This window comes from Crinia signifera, chromosome 3 (assembly GCF_055691185.1).
Source record: "Crinia signifera chromosome 3, ASM5569118v1, whole genome shotgun sequence".
NCBI classification, from domain to species: domain Eukaryota; kingdom Metazoa; phylum Chordata; class Amphibia; order Anura; family Myobatrachidae; genus Crinia; species Crinia signifera.
In genome coordinates, this window is record NC_139219.1 from 169,507,751 (window position 1) to 169,525,456 (window position 17,706).

The window sequence follows — 17,706 nt, forward strand, 5'->3', positions numbered from 1 at the left end:
AGCTGATTGGCTGGGTGTTTATCACTCTTTATAAGGCTCAATACAGCTACCCCGATTTCTGGTTTGCAGTATTTTAAAATCTAACTGACACTAGTCTGACGATATCTGCTGATGATACAAAAGTATAGCTCTAATGTTCTCAAATTATTTTCTATTATAAAAGTCTTAACAACATGCAAATAATTCATACCAAATGTTCTGACAAACATTTATAGCAAACAAAAAACAAACCACGCTACCAAAGTTAATGTAGGTTTATTATTTGGTGTTATTAACACTAAGTTAATAATTTATAAACCATCAATATTCAACCATACTGCAAATGAGATCATAAAACATGAGAAATATTTGGGAGAGACCCAGCTGCAGCCAACATGGTGACGTTTGCGGTGCTGACGAAGTTACAAATCATACAGTTATCATCCTAAATGAGTGTTTGTTCTGTGTTGTGGGCGGCAATAAAACTATTTCGCTCCACTGAGCAAGTTCCTACAGCAAGGACATCTTGTTCTGGCCTTGCTTTGTCAATCTGTCATACTGTACTTTCCTTGGAACTGGTTGTATGAATTCAGAAACAATTTATATAGAGGAAAAGAACTTCCCACCTGCTCCAATTTGCTCTTACGCAAAATGGTAAAATAACCAATGAGGGATCGCTGCTGAATTTAATGTATTATGAAAGAGAATATACAGCTATAGGGATGAGAATGGAGGATGTGCTGCTACAAGTGGGAGGGCAAGAAGGGAGGATGTGATACTCAAGAGGGGGAGGGTAGAATGTGCCACTACAGGGCGGGGGCAGCAGCAGAGTATGTGCTGCTACGGGATAGAGAGTGGAGGATGTTAGATTAGAGAGGGGAGAATTTGCTGCTATGTGGGGAGGGGGAGGGGGAGGGGGAGGGGGTATGTGTTATTACAGAGATGAGGAGTGATGTGGAACTACGTGCTACGAAGAGATGGCAGATGGACACACTGCCCAGATCAGAGCATATTCCCATCTGCCATGTTGCTATACCTGTTGCCCGATTATATTACAACCAAGGGCTGAACCATGTTTAGCCTATTATCTATGAACAAGAGCCTACAATAACATGGTTTGTGGTACTAGAGCATTGGGTTTATGTTGATTCATTGTAAATTTTGTCTAAACCCACAAAATGATTGCCTTTACTGTTACTCGTGACAGCCACACTAAATCTAGAATTCCTTTTTGCACTAATGAGAATATACTTTGCTGACTGCAGAACATATGTAAAGTGCTACACGTATAAGCAACCACATCTCAACATTCACGCAGAATCGATCACAGAAAAGTGGATCGATCTCATTTTAAAATGGGTTAGGGTCGATGACACCAAAATGGTTTGGTGGATTGAGGATGTGGCAGGACTTTTCCAGCTTGGGAATGTTTCTGTGTTTGGATGTATCACTGAGGGAACATAGTTGAGTCTTTCAGTAGAATTTAGTTTTATTTTAAAAACACATGAAAAATAGAAAACCCACAGAGAATAATCACATGAAACTGTAAAAATTAGTTTTTCCTATACGTGTTATTTACACTGCAGCTCACTAGTCTGTACTTAATAAATAACTATCCATATACAATACATCAGTATATAGGCATACGGCATCAGTACAGTTGATCCAGTGTATATACACAGCTGTAGAACGTCCATTGAGACTACACTGGCCCAGGCAAGGGTTCCAAGTATAAATAATGGCTGCTGATTTTGTCTAGGAGTCGTAAAGCCACAGGTTTAAACTCCACTTCCCAGCATTCTCTCTGGTACACCATTAAGTCAACATCCCACTTGCAATCCAGTATAATTTGCTCATCTTTAAGAGAAGAAAGATGGAAAATAACAATATCATTTTACTATACGGAACCTAGAAATCTAATATATTTGCTATTATTAGTATTATATATTAAGCAAATAGATATGTAAAATATTCAAAAGTTTAAAAGAAAAACAATCATCCGTGAAATAATACTTTGTTCTTTGCTTGACAAACCTAATTGTAGACTTATACCACTTTCACATTGCAAAACCTGGTCCAACCCGGGATTTACAACCTTTTCAGTCATCCCAGGTCAGCCATTAAAACACCATGTATGTCGTCATTTTAAATGGACTATATTTTGGCTCAGAAAGATGACAAGCCAGAAGGGGACAAAAAGGAGAGGGTAGGGCCAGCTCGCAGCATTGCAGCTATCATGGCCGACAGAGCACAAGGCTGGAACCCTGACTTCATGCTTGACTCTACTTCAGCCAGTGAGAGCTACTTTATTTGAGGAGGAGGTTGCACTATTGAGCAGATAGGGCTTTTACCCGAAAACAGTATCTGCGCAGGAGGCGTTCTCTGATAACATCATCAGTGACAACTTCCAATGCCTGGCAATCTCCGCCTCACCCCTTATTCTCAGCAACTCCTTCACCTCTTCAGGACTCCAATTTGCCATGGCTGTGTGTGCAGGAAGTAAGCAAAATCCTCTCTGTAATCTCCTCTGCAATCTGCTGTCCAGGCACAGGTTGCTGATGTCATCAGACACACAATGAGCAGCCAATATGCAGTTTACCATGAACCACGGGTTGAATAACCCGGGTTGGACCATTTTACCCAAATCCAACCCGAGTAGAACACTGCTTATATCTCAGGTTGAAATGCCAGGTTGCTCAGGCAATTGGGTTTCATGTTGCATCAATTAAATTAGAAGCTACGGTACTTATGTATTATCTGGGCTGCCGATTTTTTGATTGTATGCCTTAACTTAAGGCATACAATCAGATGCGATGCGATATCGCATCGCATACGACCATATCGCATGCGATGCGATGACCCGATTTTTCCATGGGATTCAATGTTAAAATGGACTGAGTCCATTTTAACATGGAATTCAATGGGAAAAAGGGGTCCTTTTCATACCCCTACTATCCAAGTGGGCATGGAGTTGGATATAAACCTGTGGCGAGCGTAGCGAGCCACCGAGCCCGAAGCGTGGCGAGCGAAGCAAGCCCCGTGAGGGGACGGTATTCTGTGTCCGCTCGCCACAGGTTTATATCCAACTCCATGCCCACTTGGATAGTAGGGGTATGAAAAGGACCCCTTTTCCCATTGAATTCCATGTTAAAATGGACTAAGTCCATTTTAACATTGAATCCTATGGAAAAATCGGGTCCATCGCATCGCATGCGATATGGTCGGATGCGATGCAATGCGATGGACCCGATTTCAAAATTTACATAAGTACCGTAGCTACAAACAGAATTTTTCTCATACACACCGGCTATTTTGTCCTGACTTAAAGAGTGTTAGATAATGCAGATGTTTTAATAAACATGTTTCGGACAGAATTCCATTGTACTTTACAGAGTGCTGCAAAGAACATTAAAACCGAAGCGAAGCAAAGCAAAAAGTGAGTGTGCAAGTCCGCTGCTCTTCAGATTATATTTATGGGCCGTTGAGGTCATGTCACATTTAAACAACATTAATTATACACTGTAACATACAAAATTATTATAAATGTTTGTTTTTATGACACAGGAAAGGTTATCCAATCTAACATATTGTCTTACCAAGAAGAGATGACAAAAGGTCACAAAGTGCATTGGTCTCTTTCACTCCAAAACACAATCCTGTGTCTGCATTATTATCCATGAGATTCCACAAAGCTTTGCAGACCAAGCCAGCCAGCTGCCAGTCCCAGCAGCCAAAGTCCTGTAAACACTCAACCAGCCTGCATTAGAAAGGAACTATTACTTTAGGATGCCAATTTTAATCTTAAACATTCCATAACATTATACATACATATTTCTAATATGACACAAGCTGCACGCATGCTCCATATACACTCAGTGGCATTGAGAGAAGAGGGGGAGCGAGTACTTTTTACCCGGGCCAGAGTCCCGCTCCTCCCTCCCCCATTGCAGGGACCTGGGCAGTGGGGAGAGAGAAGAGAGGCTGCCGCTGCAGCACAGCCTCTTTCCCCAGCTCAGCACCCACTGATCATTTCTGAGCTGGGGAGAAAGACAGCTGCAGTGGCAGCCTGTCCTCTCTTCCTCTCCTGGCCACACACCCCTCCCGGAGGCCCCACCCCTGCCTGGTGGTTCAGCCCTCTCAATTTTAGCAGGGCCCAGATGACCTGTCGGTGCCCCCATACACACTAGACAATAATGTTATTGGCCACGGATGGCCGGCTTGAGTGTACACACTGAACGGTATTGGTAAATGATATTGTTCAGGGAAGTCACTGGGACCCGCTGAACATGCTGTTTGTTGGCACATGTCTAGTAGACAAGAGGGAACATTAACGATGTCTGGGAGCCTGCATCGTTAACGATATTGAGTGTACACACTATCAAGCCTGGAGAAGTGATCAAAGTGAAGGGTGTCAATCAGCTCCTAACTGTCAAGTTGCAGGCTGGGTTTAAAAATGACAGGGTCTGACTGGCTGCTGCGTTATCAACTTCCATTTTATCGCTTCTCCAGGCTTAATAAATCTGCCCCGATATTTTAAAAGATATCGCTCACAAGGCCCATTGAGCGATATCTTTTAAAATAACCTCTTATGTGTATGGGCTTTACAATGGCTTTAAAAACTTAAAAAGAGAAAAGTGACAAAAAACATAAAGGGTTGAGGGTGATAACCTCTGTGATAGAGAATTACTTGTTCTGTAATCTGATGTATGTTGTCCTGTTCGTGAGGTGTAAAACTCAAGAACGATATACCACTGGGGACTACTAATCTGGTTGCTATAATAGCCCACAGTAGAATTAACATAAAAAAAATCCCAGAAACAGAACTTTTTAGATCAGCTAAACTACCCACTTAATTATTAAAACAATGACTCTCATACTCGGTCCGCGGGACCCCACACAGTTCATGTTCTCCAGGTCACCCAGAACAGGTGTATTTATTGCTCACTGATGCATTATAAAAGAGGCACAGGTGGGACTAATTTTTTATTTTTTAGGGAGCGATATCATGTTACATCCGATCACGGATTGCAGTTAATAGGCTCTCCTGGGGCAACATAATTAGCTGCGATAAACCTGCCCATGCCACAGCTAATGGGGATTTTGTTCCGCTTCCTCAGGCATGCAAAGTAAAATCCATTAAAGCAACCCTGCTTTCCAGTGAAAATGTTACAATGAACAGGTGTGTTTTTGGGAAAACTTGTGCTTTTTATCGGGGTTTTAGACTAATAGCCTGATAAAAAACATGGGAAAAAACTGAAGTTTTTCACTTCCAAGGTTTTATTCTGGCTAAAAGGATACCGCCCTTAGGGTGGTATTAAATACAACTTGGCTAGAGATAAAACTGCGAGAGAAAGTAGCAACCAATCAGATCCTGTAATTTTTTTAAAACACAGCCTGTGAAATGTAATGCATAAGTTGATTGGCTATGACTCTCTATGAGCTTTGAGAAATACCCCTCTTACACTGTGTACCACATTAGAGGACATTTGTATTGATGTTGATGATAATATCGGGTTCTGAACGACGTATCGTTAACATCATCCGCTGTGTTTGTTCTATCATGACGCAATTGCGCATTTGATACGTATACTGCTCTTTTGGACAAGCAGGAAGATTTGGTTGTATTGGTAATAGCAGCATACTCCACTTAGAGACTTGGAGTCCAGTATATCGTTTGTCCAGGAGTTCAAGGAAAATCATTGATGACATCCCATCGTTTGCATGTTGTTTAAGGTGTACACACCTTTAGACGAAGTTTAAGAAACTGTATTAAAGAAAATAGGGTTAAAATGTAATAGGATGAGAGAATCAGAAAGTGAGAGATTTGGTAAGTAATCATTTACACGGCAAAATCAAACTGGGTTTGCAGTGTAAATGATTGCCGCTTTTAAAAAAAAAACCTGGAGATTTCATACCAAATCTCTCACTTTCTGAATCGCTCATCCTATTCAATTCCCCCCATAGTGTTTATATTATGACACCCTATCTGTAGTTTAGTTTGTAGATTCTGTACTTTGAGTGAGCTATCAAAATAATTTCTAATTATTTATGTTAAATTTGGCATAATCTAAAAAGGTTATTTAAAAGATAAGAATTTTTTTTTTTTTTTTACAAACAATGAACCTCTGTGTGATCTCGGGTTTATAGAAAAACAAAGGAAGACCACATAGAGTCTGCATATAAATACATTTCTTAACACAGTGAAATACTGTAAATAAAAGAGGAAGCCGTTATATACCAATGGAGGAAATGGGAATGTGGAAATTGAGGCTTTGAGGATAATGCCAGAACCTACTGCATACACCCAGGTCTCCAGGAACATGGTGCTCATTCCTCCTCCAGGTTATAACACTGTTATACCACTGAATAAAGACCCATCTTTCTTTACTTTCACATTATACAGGCACTCATAGATAGTTCAAAGGTGCCTCTATGTGGCATATTTAATTAGCCATGGTGCTTGCCATAAGAATATACCCTTGAGCTTTAACATATAACACACTTTAAGTAATATATTCCAGGTTAAATGCCCAAAGCCACAGGTATGGGTCTCCAAACACCTACTCTGGTGATCCACGGAACCCGTGTGATAAATTTAGACACACGGTCCCAGGGAAATCAACCAAAGCGGGTGAGAAGGACCAGCTAATCGGGCGCACAGCAAACGATTGTATCAATTAATCAAATCGAAATAATTTTTAAAAAGAAGAAAAGAGTGTAACTTGCTGCTCTCAATTAAGGCTCTCTGTAGACCTTAATAAAGTTGAATACAAAAAACAGATAGAATATTTTTCTAGAGAGCGCATGAAACACTGCAAAATTGAATCATATAAAAAATATATAAATTAATTTAATCATAAATAAAAAATATTAACATTACATAAAACATGCAATTTAAACACTGATCCTTTAGAACCAATAAAAGAGTAGTAATAATTTCCTTTAGGAAAGAAACGTGTCCTTTTGCCAATAGCTGTCAGAACACTGGCAGTTGTGTGTTCAAATGGCAATTTTGTTAATCAGAATATTTGTAACCACTTGTTTAATCTGTAGCCAATTGTGGCATAATAGACGATTGGAATATACAGAGTCCAGCGATTGCCAGTAATATGGATAGTGCAATTGGTCCGTGGCTTGGACTTAGTTTGTATGGAAAGTCAGTGGTAAAACATGCAAAGTTATTTAGCCACCCGTAGACTACTCACTCGCTCAGTCGGCATAAGGTTAATATATAGTGGTGTTTGTAGTAGAAACAGCTGCCTTCAGGTTACTGGCCGCATGAAGGATTTCCACGACCTGACCACAGCAACGAGACCTGCTCGCTGTGTCAGGGAGCCGACCGCCTTCAGACGGACGCTGCGGGGGAACAGTTGTAATAGCTGTTGATATCTACCTCAGCTCCCGACGGGTCTTTTAACAACTTGCGCTGCACTCCGTTTCCAGCGAGAGTGTGCAGACCTCAGTGTCGCTTGGAGATAATGCTTCCTGTGAGCGCAGTGAGGTACGGGTGGACGCAGGACACGGATCAATAAACGGACATCAAATGCATCAATGGCAGAGGGGAGTCTTGACGCGTTTCTCCGTCATATAGACTTGACGGTTTCCTCAGAAAAAGCTGTTGGGCTAATGCGCTTAATACGGCTGTGGTAAGGGCAGAAAGCCTTACTTACCACAGATTTTTTTTCACAACTCAGGAAATTGGGGCAAGCTTATTTTGACCAAAGTCTGAGGGTCTGAATGATGGGTGGTAGATGTGGTACACCATAAATTATTACTATTACTATTAGATTTCACCACCAATTATCATAAAATGAATATATTAATTATATTATGTTAGAATTTCCTTGGAATGGTGAACACAGCGAGCGTCCGGTGAGGGGTTTGGTGGCGAGGATGGCTTGTTTTCGGCTATCCTCGGCGGCGGCGGCGTTGAATACCGCCCTAAGGGTGCAGTATTTTGGTGGGATAAATGAATACTTCAAAAATCTTATGGATGTTCCTGTACCATGTGTATATATGAATAGTGTGCCTTGTCTATATGTAGTTTATGTTTAAGTTTAATATGTCTAGGGACATAATTTCCTAATTTATTCTTCATTCCCCTGAAATGCTCCTTGATTCTCGGGGGTTTATTTGGTAAAATGGGAGTTCTACTGAAGATGGAATGTTGCTTTGGGCAACCAATCAGATTCTATCTATTATCTTCTAGAAGGTGCTAAAAATATGAAGTAGATTCTTATTGGTTGCTATGGGCAAGGTTCCATCTTCAATAGAATACCCATCTTAGTTAATAAACTGGTACTTATATATGTTAGTTGGGCGCCCACTAAGCTAATTGCTTAGTTTTACGCGTCCGTTCGCCACGCTTCAGGCTCGCCCCACTATATAAAATCAACTCCATGCCGACATAGATAGTGGGGGTATGAACGTACTAACATATAAGTACCAATAAACCCCTCACAGCATAATCATCAACAACAATCATGTTTATTGAAGTACACAACATGTTATAAAGCTATTTTAAAAATAGTTTCAAACTTACTTTTTAAATACACCTTCTTCTTGCAGTAGTGTTCTCTTATTGCTGTCTGTAGCCAAATTAATAAGCACCCCACAGGCAGAGAAGCAGACATCCTGGTGCCTTGCATCCAGTAATGTAACTATGAATTTATACACTGCATTTGCACAAGAAATACATAATAAGGTTTCAAATAGTCTATTTGTAATGATTAATTTCAATAAGGATAAACAAATATAAACATACTTTTAAAAATAATAATGTAAAAAATGTGGGAAAACTATACATCAATAAGTTAGACTACAGTGATAAATTACTGCGTTCGGGGCTATTCTATTATATTGGATACCCCATTAATGTGATTATAGTGGAAACGTTAAAATAGATAATTAAAAGGGATCTATGAGCTTGTTCTATCCAGAAAGGTGACATTATTTCTATCTGTCTTTATTGCAAGTCTTTTTTTGTGGAAGTATTTGCAACAAGCGCTATGAAAGTACTGTTGTATTCCATTATAAATGTTGGGTATTAAACAATTAAATAGGTTAAGTTTTTACAATGTACAGTATGGAGGAAATACTCTTCCTAGATTCTAACTTATCAAACTGAAGGAGAGATGTATCAAATCTCTAAGAGATATAAAGTGGTGCAGTTGCCCATAGCAACCTACCAACTTCTAGCTGTCATTCATCAAGCACAGTCTATAAAATGATAGAAGCTTCCACATTATGTATCCAGAAGTTTACTACCTCTTCCCGTAGATGTTGTTTGCCTGCCATATCAAAAGTGGTGGTCAATCTCGGCTCTGGCCCCCTGTAAGAGTAGCACTGATGCCATCTATCTAAAAGGTACCCCATACACGGTGCAATTGCACCGTGCGATGCAATGCGTGCTCCTGCAGGCATCTCATTGTATAGTACAAAAAGTATGGGTACTTGTGGAGTATCACGGCTCCCATCGTATGGCATCGTATGCCATATGTAGTGGCATACGATGGCATACGATGCGATGCGATGTTTTACCGATTTTTGAGCATTTTTGCTCAAAAATCGTATGCCATCGCATAGCATCGTATGCCATATGTAGTGGCATACGATGTCATACGATGCGATACGATGTTTTACCGATTTTTGAGCATTTTTGCTCAAAAATCGTGTGCCATCGCATGGCATCGTATGCCATATGTAGTGGCATACGATGTCATACGATGCGATACGATGTTTTACCGATTTTTGAGCAAAAAATGGTCAAAAATCGGTAAACATCGGATAACATCGTATGCCATATGTAGTGGCATACGATGTTATACGATGCGATACGATGTTTTACCGATTTTTGAGCAAAAATGGTGAAAAATCGGTAAAACATCGCATGGCATTGTATGCCATCGATGCGATACGATGTTTTACCGATTTTTGAGCCATTTTAGCTCAAAAATCGTATGCGATCGCATCGGATGCCATACGATGGCATCCGATGCGATGCGATGGCACCCGATTTTGCACTGAAATGCATCAGAATGCATTGAAATGTGTATTAAAGTAGTGAAATGCCCCCAAATGCCATTTTTCATAGTGCACCACCCCCACTATCAACGTCAACCCGAAGCGTGGCGAGCGCAGCGAGCCCGCGAGGGGCGGCGGTACGCGTCCTACGACCTTTTCATACCCCCACTATCCACGTCGGCGTGGAGTTGAGAATAGAATAGTGTGGCGAGCGCAGCGAGCCACCGAGCCCGAAGCGTGGCGAGCGCAGCGAGCCCCGCGAGGGGACGCGGATACCTGTAAAGCCCGCGAGGAGACGCGTCTAGCTGTGAAGGTATCCGCGTCCCCTCGCGGGGCTCGCTGCGCTCGCCACGCTTCGGGCTCGGTGGCTCGCTGCGCTCGCCACACTATTCTATTCTCAACTCCACGCCGACGTGGATAGTGGGGGTATGAAAAGGTCGTAGGACGCGTACCGCCGCCCCTCGCGGGCTCGCTGCGCTCGCCACGCTTCGGGTTGACGTTGATAGTGGGGGTGGTGCACTATGAAAAATGGCATTTGGGGGCATTTCACTACTTTAATACACATTTCAATGCATTCTGATGCATTTCAGTGCAAAATCGGGTGCCATCGCATCGCATCGGATGCCATCCGATGCGATCGCATTCGATTTTTGAGCTAAAATGGCTAAAAAATCGGTAAAACATCGTATCGCATCGATGGCATACGATGCCATGCGATGTTTTACCGATTTTTCACCATTTTTGCTCAAAAATCGGTAAAACATCGTATCGCATCATATGACATCGTATGCCACTACATATGGCATACGATGTTATCCGATGTTTTACCGATTTTTCATAATTTTTGCTCAAAAATCGGCAAAACATCGTATCGCATCGTATGACATCGTATGCCACTACATATGGCATACGATGTTATCCGATGTTTTACCGATTTTTGACCATTTTTGCATAAAAATCGGTAAAACATCGTATCGCATCGTATGCCACTACATATGGCATACGATGTTATGCGATGGCATACGATTTTTGAGCTAAAATAGTCAAAAATCGGTAAAACATCGCATCGCATCGTATGCCATCGTATGCCACATGCGATGCGATGCGATGCGATTTTTAGCATACGATCTGCATACGATGCAGGTCGTGGGAGCCGTGATACTCCACAAGTACCAAAGTATGTGCTGCACACACCTTTTGTACTGCCTTCTGATCACATTGCATGCAAAACGCGATCCAGCGATCGGGTGCGATCATCACACTGTGTATGGGCACCTTTAGGTCTGTGATGGTGAAAGTGTTAATAATTATTAATGCTCAGAGTGAATAGCTCCAGGGGTTAAACCCTGTGCTACAGCCATAAAAATAAGCCCTGTGGTAACTGAATCTGCCCCATTCAACCACAGCAGTCAGTAGAAAAACTCACCCCTCTCCTCAAAGATGAAATCCCGCACATCCTGGTAATGAGACAGATTGCCAAATACTCTGGTTGCTTCCAGAATCCTCTCCATGTTGTTAGACAGCATTAATTTTAATAGCACTATTAAAATGATAAAACAGTTTTAATGTATATTACTCTATTGAAGTAGGATTACTACTAATGCCCCTGCAGCTTCCATAGAAATCAAAAAGGCTTACAGGAAAACCATAATGGAGATATTACGTGGGACTCTAAGCCATGTAATAAAGTATAACAGCATATTATAAAGGTTAGCACGTCAATGAAGAATTTTGGAAGAGCTGTAATCATATTGGCGTCAGACTGCTGCTGTGCAGAGCCTCAAACATCAGATATTCACCCAGTAAAACAGTAGGGGCGGGATGTATTAATATACATCGCCGTTCGCCGCGATGCCAACGCATATATACTAACATATGCTTCTGGCATTGCAGTGCGTGACGGAGGCCCCCCGCGATACCTGTACTGTAGTGTGCGGGGGGTCTCCGTTACCTCCCAGCTGCCTACTGCTCCCTTCACGCCAGGGCAGCTGGTGCCTCCTCCTCCCTCCTGCGTTACTAAGGGGAGGAGGGGTTTACCTTCCCGGGGTTCAGGAGAACCTTTCAGGAAGGTAAGCTGGAGAGAGGGGGGGTCGGCGAGGCGGTGGGACTGCGGCAGAGGTGGCGGGCGGTGAAAAGAAGCCCATAGGCTTCTATAGGGTATCGCCACCCAATGGTGGCGATACCCTGCCCGGCAGTATCGGTGCAGCCGGGTTTTAGTACATTCCCCGCTTAATACATCCCGCCCTATTGGGCCCTACACACATGCCGATGTGTGTAGGGCGACCAAGCTGTGCTATGTTGGGCCGTTCTGCTCAGCACACAGAGCTGACAGCCCACACGCAGAGCGAGCTGTCAGCTCTGTGTGCTAAGCAAGCAGACAGCGCCAGTGTTCTCCGGTGGGAGAACCCTGCCGATGCCGATATTGATGGACACTGTTCATCAATCTCGGCCAGCGACAAAGACGCGCGGGGACGCGCATTGCTGTCGATATAGCCCCCCCACACACACACCTATGTGAGGGCATTTTCTAATCGACTTTGCCAAACTAAGCAAAATCGCTTAGAAAATGCCTTAATATCGGCATGTGTGTAGGCTGTATAAGTCAGTCATGTAGTCAGACTCTTCTCTACCATACAGATTAATGTCATATTTACCTGTGCCCTCCTTGTGATGGACACAGCTTATCACAGCCAAGAGAATGCGAGTAGGAAAAAGGGCAATGTTGTTTTGACACTATACTAAGCATTTTAAGAACTATTGAAAACAGGATACTGGAAGAGGCACCCTCCACACAAGCTGCCGGGGAAAGAAGCACCCTCCCCACAAGCTGCCGGGGAAAGAGGCACCCTCCTCACAAGCTGCTTGGGAAAGAGGCACCCTCCCCACAAGCTGCCGGGGAAAGAGGCACCCTCCCCACAAGCTGCCAGGGAAAGAGGCACCCTCCCCACAAGCTGCCAGGGAAAGAGGCACCCTCCCCACAAGCTGCCAGGGAAAGAGGCACCCTCCCCACAAGTTGCCAGGGAAAGAGGCACCCTTCCCACCTGCTGCCGAGGAAAAAAGCACCCTCCCCACAAGCTGCCGGGGAAAGAGGCACCCTCCCCACAAGCTGCCAGGGAAAGAGGCACCCTCCCCACAAGCTGCCAGGGAAAGAGGCACCCTCCCCACAAGTTGCCAGGGAAAGAGGCACCCTTCCCACCTGCTGCCGAGGAAAAAAGCACCCTCCCCACAAGCTGCCGGGGAAAGAGGCACCCTCCCCACAAGCTGCCGGGGAAAGAGGCACCCTCCCCACAAGCTGCCGGGGAAAGAGGCACCCTCCCCACAAGCTGCCGGGGAAAGAGGCACCCTCCCCACAAGCTGCCGGGGAAAGAGGCACCCTCCCCACAAGCTGCCGGGGAAAGAGGCACCCTCCCCACAAGCTGCCGGGGAAAGAGGCACCCTCCCTACAAGCTGCCGGGGAAAGAGGCACCCTCCGCACAAGCTGCCGGGGAAAGAGGCACCCTCCCCACAAGCTGCCGGGGAAAGAGGCACCCTCCCCACAAGCTGCCGGGGAAAGAGGCACCCTCCCCACAAGCTGCCGGGGAAAGAGGCACCCTCCCCACAAGCTGCCGGGGAAAGAGGCACCCTCCCCACAAGCTGCCGGGGAAAGAGGCACCCTCCCCACAAGCTGCCGGGGAAAGAGGCACCCTCCCCACAAGCTGCCGGGGAAAGAGGCACCCTCCCCACAAGCTGCCGGGGAAAGAGGCACCCTCCCCACAAGCTGCCGGGGAAAGAGGCACCCTCCCCACAAGCTGCCGGGGAAAGAGGCACCCTCCCCACAAGCTGCCGGGGAAAGAGGCACCCTCCCCACAAGCTGCCGGGGAAAGAGGCACCCTCCCCACAAGCTGCCGGGGAAAGAGGCACCCTCCCCACAAGCTGCCGGGGAAAGAGGCACCCTCCCCACAAGCTGCCGGGGAAGGAGGCACCCTCTCCACAAGCTGCCCGGGGAAAGAGGCACCCTCCCCACAAGCTGCCGGGGAAGGAGGCACCCTCTCCACAAGCTGCCCGGGGAAAGAGGCACCCTCCCCACATGCTGCCGGGGAAGGAGGCACCCTCCCCACAAGCTGCCAGGGAAAGAGGCACCCTCCCCACAAGCTGCCGGGGAAAGAGGCACCCTCCCCACAAGCTGCCGGGGAAAGAGGCACCCTCCCCACAAGCTGCCGGGGAAAGAGGCACCCTCCCCACAAGCTGCCGGGGAAAGAGGCACCCTCCCCACAAGCTGCCGGGGAAAGAGGCACCCTCCCCACAAGCTGCCGGGGAAAGAGGCACCCTCCCCACAAGCTGCCGGGGAAAGAGGCACCCTCCCCACAAGCTGCCGGGGAAAGAGGCACCCTCCCCACAAGCTGCCGGGGAAAGAGGCACCCTCCCCACAAGCTGCCGGGGAAAGAGGCACCCTCCCCACAAGCTGCCGGGGAAAGAGGCACCCTCCCCACAAGCTGCCGGGGAAAGAGGCACCCTCCCCACAAGCTGCCGGGGAAAGAGGCACCCTCCCCACAAGCTGCCGGGGAAGGAGGCACCCTCTCCACAAGCTGCCCGGGGAAAGAGGCACCCTCCCCACAAGCTGCCGGGGAAGGAGGCACCCTCTCCACAAGCTGCCCGGGGAAAGAGGCACCCTCCCCACATGCTGCCGGGGAAGGAGGCACCCTCCCCACAAGCTGCCAGGGAAAGGGGCACCCTCCCCACAAGCTGCCGGGGAAAGAAGCACCCTCCCCACAAGCTGCCGGGGAAGGAGGCACACTTAAACATACCGTAGGGCATAAGGCTATGAAACTACGCTGTAGATCTTTTTTCAATACTTGCATTTAGAAATCTCCAGTCTTCTGTATGCAATAACAGAGCTGTCATTTTGATAGTAAGATAAATTGCTGATCGTTGCAACAGTACAGATCACGAGTTCTTCACATTTATCAGTCAGCTTGCATTCTAATTGCACAGAAAAATCAAGGACATTTTTGTACATTGTAAAATAATTGCTAAATGATGAAGTCAAGGTTAAAGAGGTATTTGCTTGATTGTTCACTTCATTTTGCCAGGCTAAATGTAACATGAAAAACTGCTTGTGTATAGACGTAATTTAATATAGTCTACCCTGGAAAAATCAATATAAAGCCAACTGGTCTTTCAGTAGATAATGCACAAGGTAGTAACGAGCAATAAAGTGGAAGGCTTTAAGACTTTTCAGGGTCCCAAGAAAACCCACATAACAAAAAAATAATGAGTACTTGTGAAGATTCACGGCGACAGGCTACGCTACGTTTTCAGCGTAGGCCAAGCTACGTTGTCAGCATAGCCCAACGGCTGCCTAACGTAGTCACCGTACTGTCCCCGGGAGCTGTAGCTCTGTCCCCGGCAAGCCAGATCCCCTGCGCCGGCGGAGAGGGGATCATGCGGGTGCCGGTGGAGAGGTGCTCCATCTGTCTGAAACGCAGGAGCGTCTCAGATGCTTGTGCGTCACAGTAATTCTTGCGGCAGGGTATGCACACCCTGCCTGTGTCCGCTTCAGGGAGACGGACAGGGTTAGGGGTTCGGTAGCGTGTGCGTCTCCTACACAAAGGGGGGGTGCGGTGCGCAATTGCATCTCATGCACAATAAAGGACGCATTTGCCAGTACTCCATGTTACATACTGGCAAATGCCTCCATTTCAAACCCCCAATATCCACGTCTGCCCAAAGCGTGGCGAGCATAGTGAGCCCTGCAGTACGCATCCTCCCGACCTGTTCATACACCCACTATCCACATCGGCGTTGGAGTTGATTTTATAAAGTGTGGCGAGCGCAGCGTCCCACCGAGCCCAAAGCGTGGCGAGCATAGAGAGGAGACGCGGATTACTTGACATGTATTCTGCTTCCCGCTGCGCTCGCCATGCTACGCTACTCTAACATCTAATTCACGCTGACGTGGATAGTGGGGTTATGAACAGGTCTGGAGGACGCATACAGCATCCGTCCACCATGCTTCGGGCAGACGTGGATAGTGGGGGTGTTTCAGGAACACATTCACACCTGTCATGTCAGGCAGGTTAAAATAGTCAATGGTTCCCACACAATGTAATAAGCGCTGACTGACTATGCTAACTGAGTAACGCTGACTGACTACGCTAACTACTTAAGTTCCAGCTAGCCAGCCGCGAACGGGTGGGAACATGACGCTGATACGGACAGGGACGCCTGACTGACTACACTAACTACGTAAGCTCTGGCTAGCCGCGAACGGGTGGGAACACTAAGCTGATACTGACAGGGACTATGCTGACTACGCTAGCCATGGGAACACTACGCTAATTCTGACAGGGACACTATGCTGACTACGTAACTGCCGCCATGAAATTACACAAGTACCAAATAATGTTTCCCAAACCTTTTCGGATTACTGTGCCCTAGAGCATAACAATTTAATCATGGCACCCCTAGGCTAAAAGTTTATTGTAGAGAGATTGTGAAAATAATATTAAATGAAAGTAAATTGCGTTTATATAACATTTTCAGCTATGTGGTGAGGGACAGGATTTGATAATGTATGTCCACTCATTTTATGTTTGGCAGCCACAAATACTAGTTTTGTCTATTACATTGACCATAAATAATTTAAATTAGTCCTGGACTACCAACTCAGGGCACCCCTGCAAGTGTCCCACGGCACACAGTTTGGGAACTACTGCACTATGCTGAAGGTTGGCAGGTATATTCCAAATAATCTCGTCCCCAGAACTCACAAGAAGTGAGAATATTGAAAGCTCCCACTAAAGTTAATCTGCAGATGTCAGAGCTTGCAATATTAAAACACAATGACCGTATAGCTGGGAATACACTATACAATTATCTGTCAGACCATCTGCCAGATTTGGCTGCTTCAAATATGACAAAAACTGTTGTTCAAACAAATTGGTTAAATCCGTGATTTAAGCAATTTTCCTGAACTACCATTTGTGCTCATCCATTGCAAGATTTTCATTCCAACCAGCCAGATCTGGCAGATGGTCTGTGTAGAACAGGATATAAGGGGTCCACTATAAAAAGGTAACTGAACAAGCTACAGTATTACAGCTAAACTGTGAAAATAATCAGCACCCACCACTGTAACAGAGTTGTGCTAATTATTACACTCAAATAAGGAATTTAAAACAGTCAAATTTTTTCAATAAAGTTCTTAATTTCTTTCGACAGGCACTCAACGAAGGCCTTCTTCATTGGTCAATGGCCTACTGACTTTCCCATATACCTCACTTTGTAGGAACCAGAACCCTCATAGCAGAATAGCGCAAATGGCCTAAACAAAACAATAAAACAATGTATTTATGGATTAAGAATGTTGAAGCATAACTAAAAGCTCTTATGCCACATACAAACGGGCAACATATCGCTCAAAACACAGTGATATGTGCTGAATGATCTGGCATGGTCAGTGTTCTCTGGTGAGGGAACACTGGCAATGAGCAGATTTATACCACATGCAGTATAAACATAGTCTGGCAGTGGGTCTCCTCAGAAGTACTATGACATGTTATATGAAGTACTATAATGCTTAGTGTTAGTGTGCGATTTGTACCCCTTACTCATTGTTGCTCCTCCTCATCCCCCCTCCCTTCCTTTTTTTCTGTACCCTCTTTTCTATTGTTTTTTGACTAAAGCCAATAAGAACTATTGTTTAAAAAAAGAAATAGTTAAGAC

At 45.2% G+C, this 17,706-nt stretch overlaps 1 protein-coding gene across 2 annotated transcripts in view; it reads right to left on the minus strand.

The window, feature by feature from the left end:
* Positions 1–239: 239 nt before the first annotated feature.
* The window catches only part of ARMC2 (armadillo repeat containing 2), an 86,300-nt gene continuing 68,833 nt past the window's right edge, over positions 240–17,706 (minus strand). For both annotated transcript variants that reach the window (XM_083176926.1, XM_083176927.1), the window contains 5 exons: positions 14,839–14,961; positions 11,429–11,542; positions 8,522–8,654; positions 3,576–3,736; positions 240–1,836 (listed from right to left, as the gene is read on the minus strand). In XM_083176926.1, the coding sequence (XP_083033052.1) occupies positions 1,682–1,836; positions 3,576–3,736; positions 8,522–8,654; positions 11,429–11,542; positions 14,839–14,961 (686 nt within the window). In that variant the 3' untranslated portion in view covers positions 240–1,681. The remainder of the gene's footprint in view (positions 1,837–3,575; positions 3,737–8,521; positions 8,655–11,428; positions 11,543–14,838; positions 14,962–17,706) is intronic.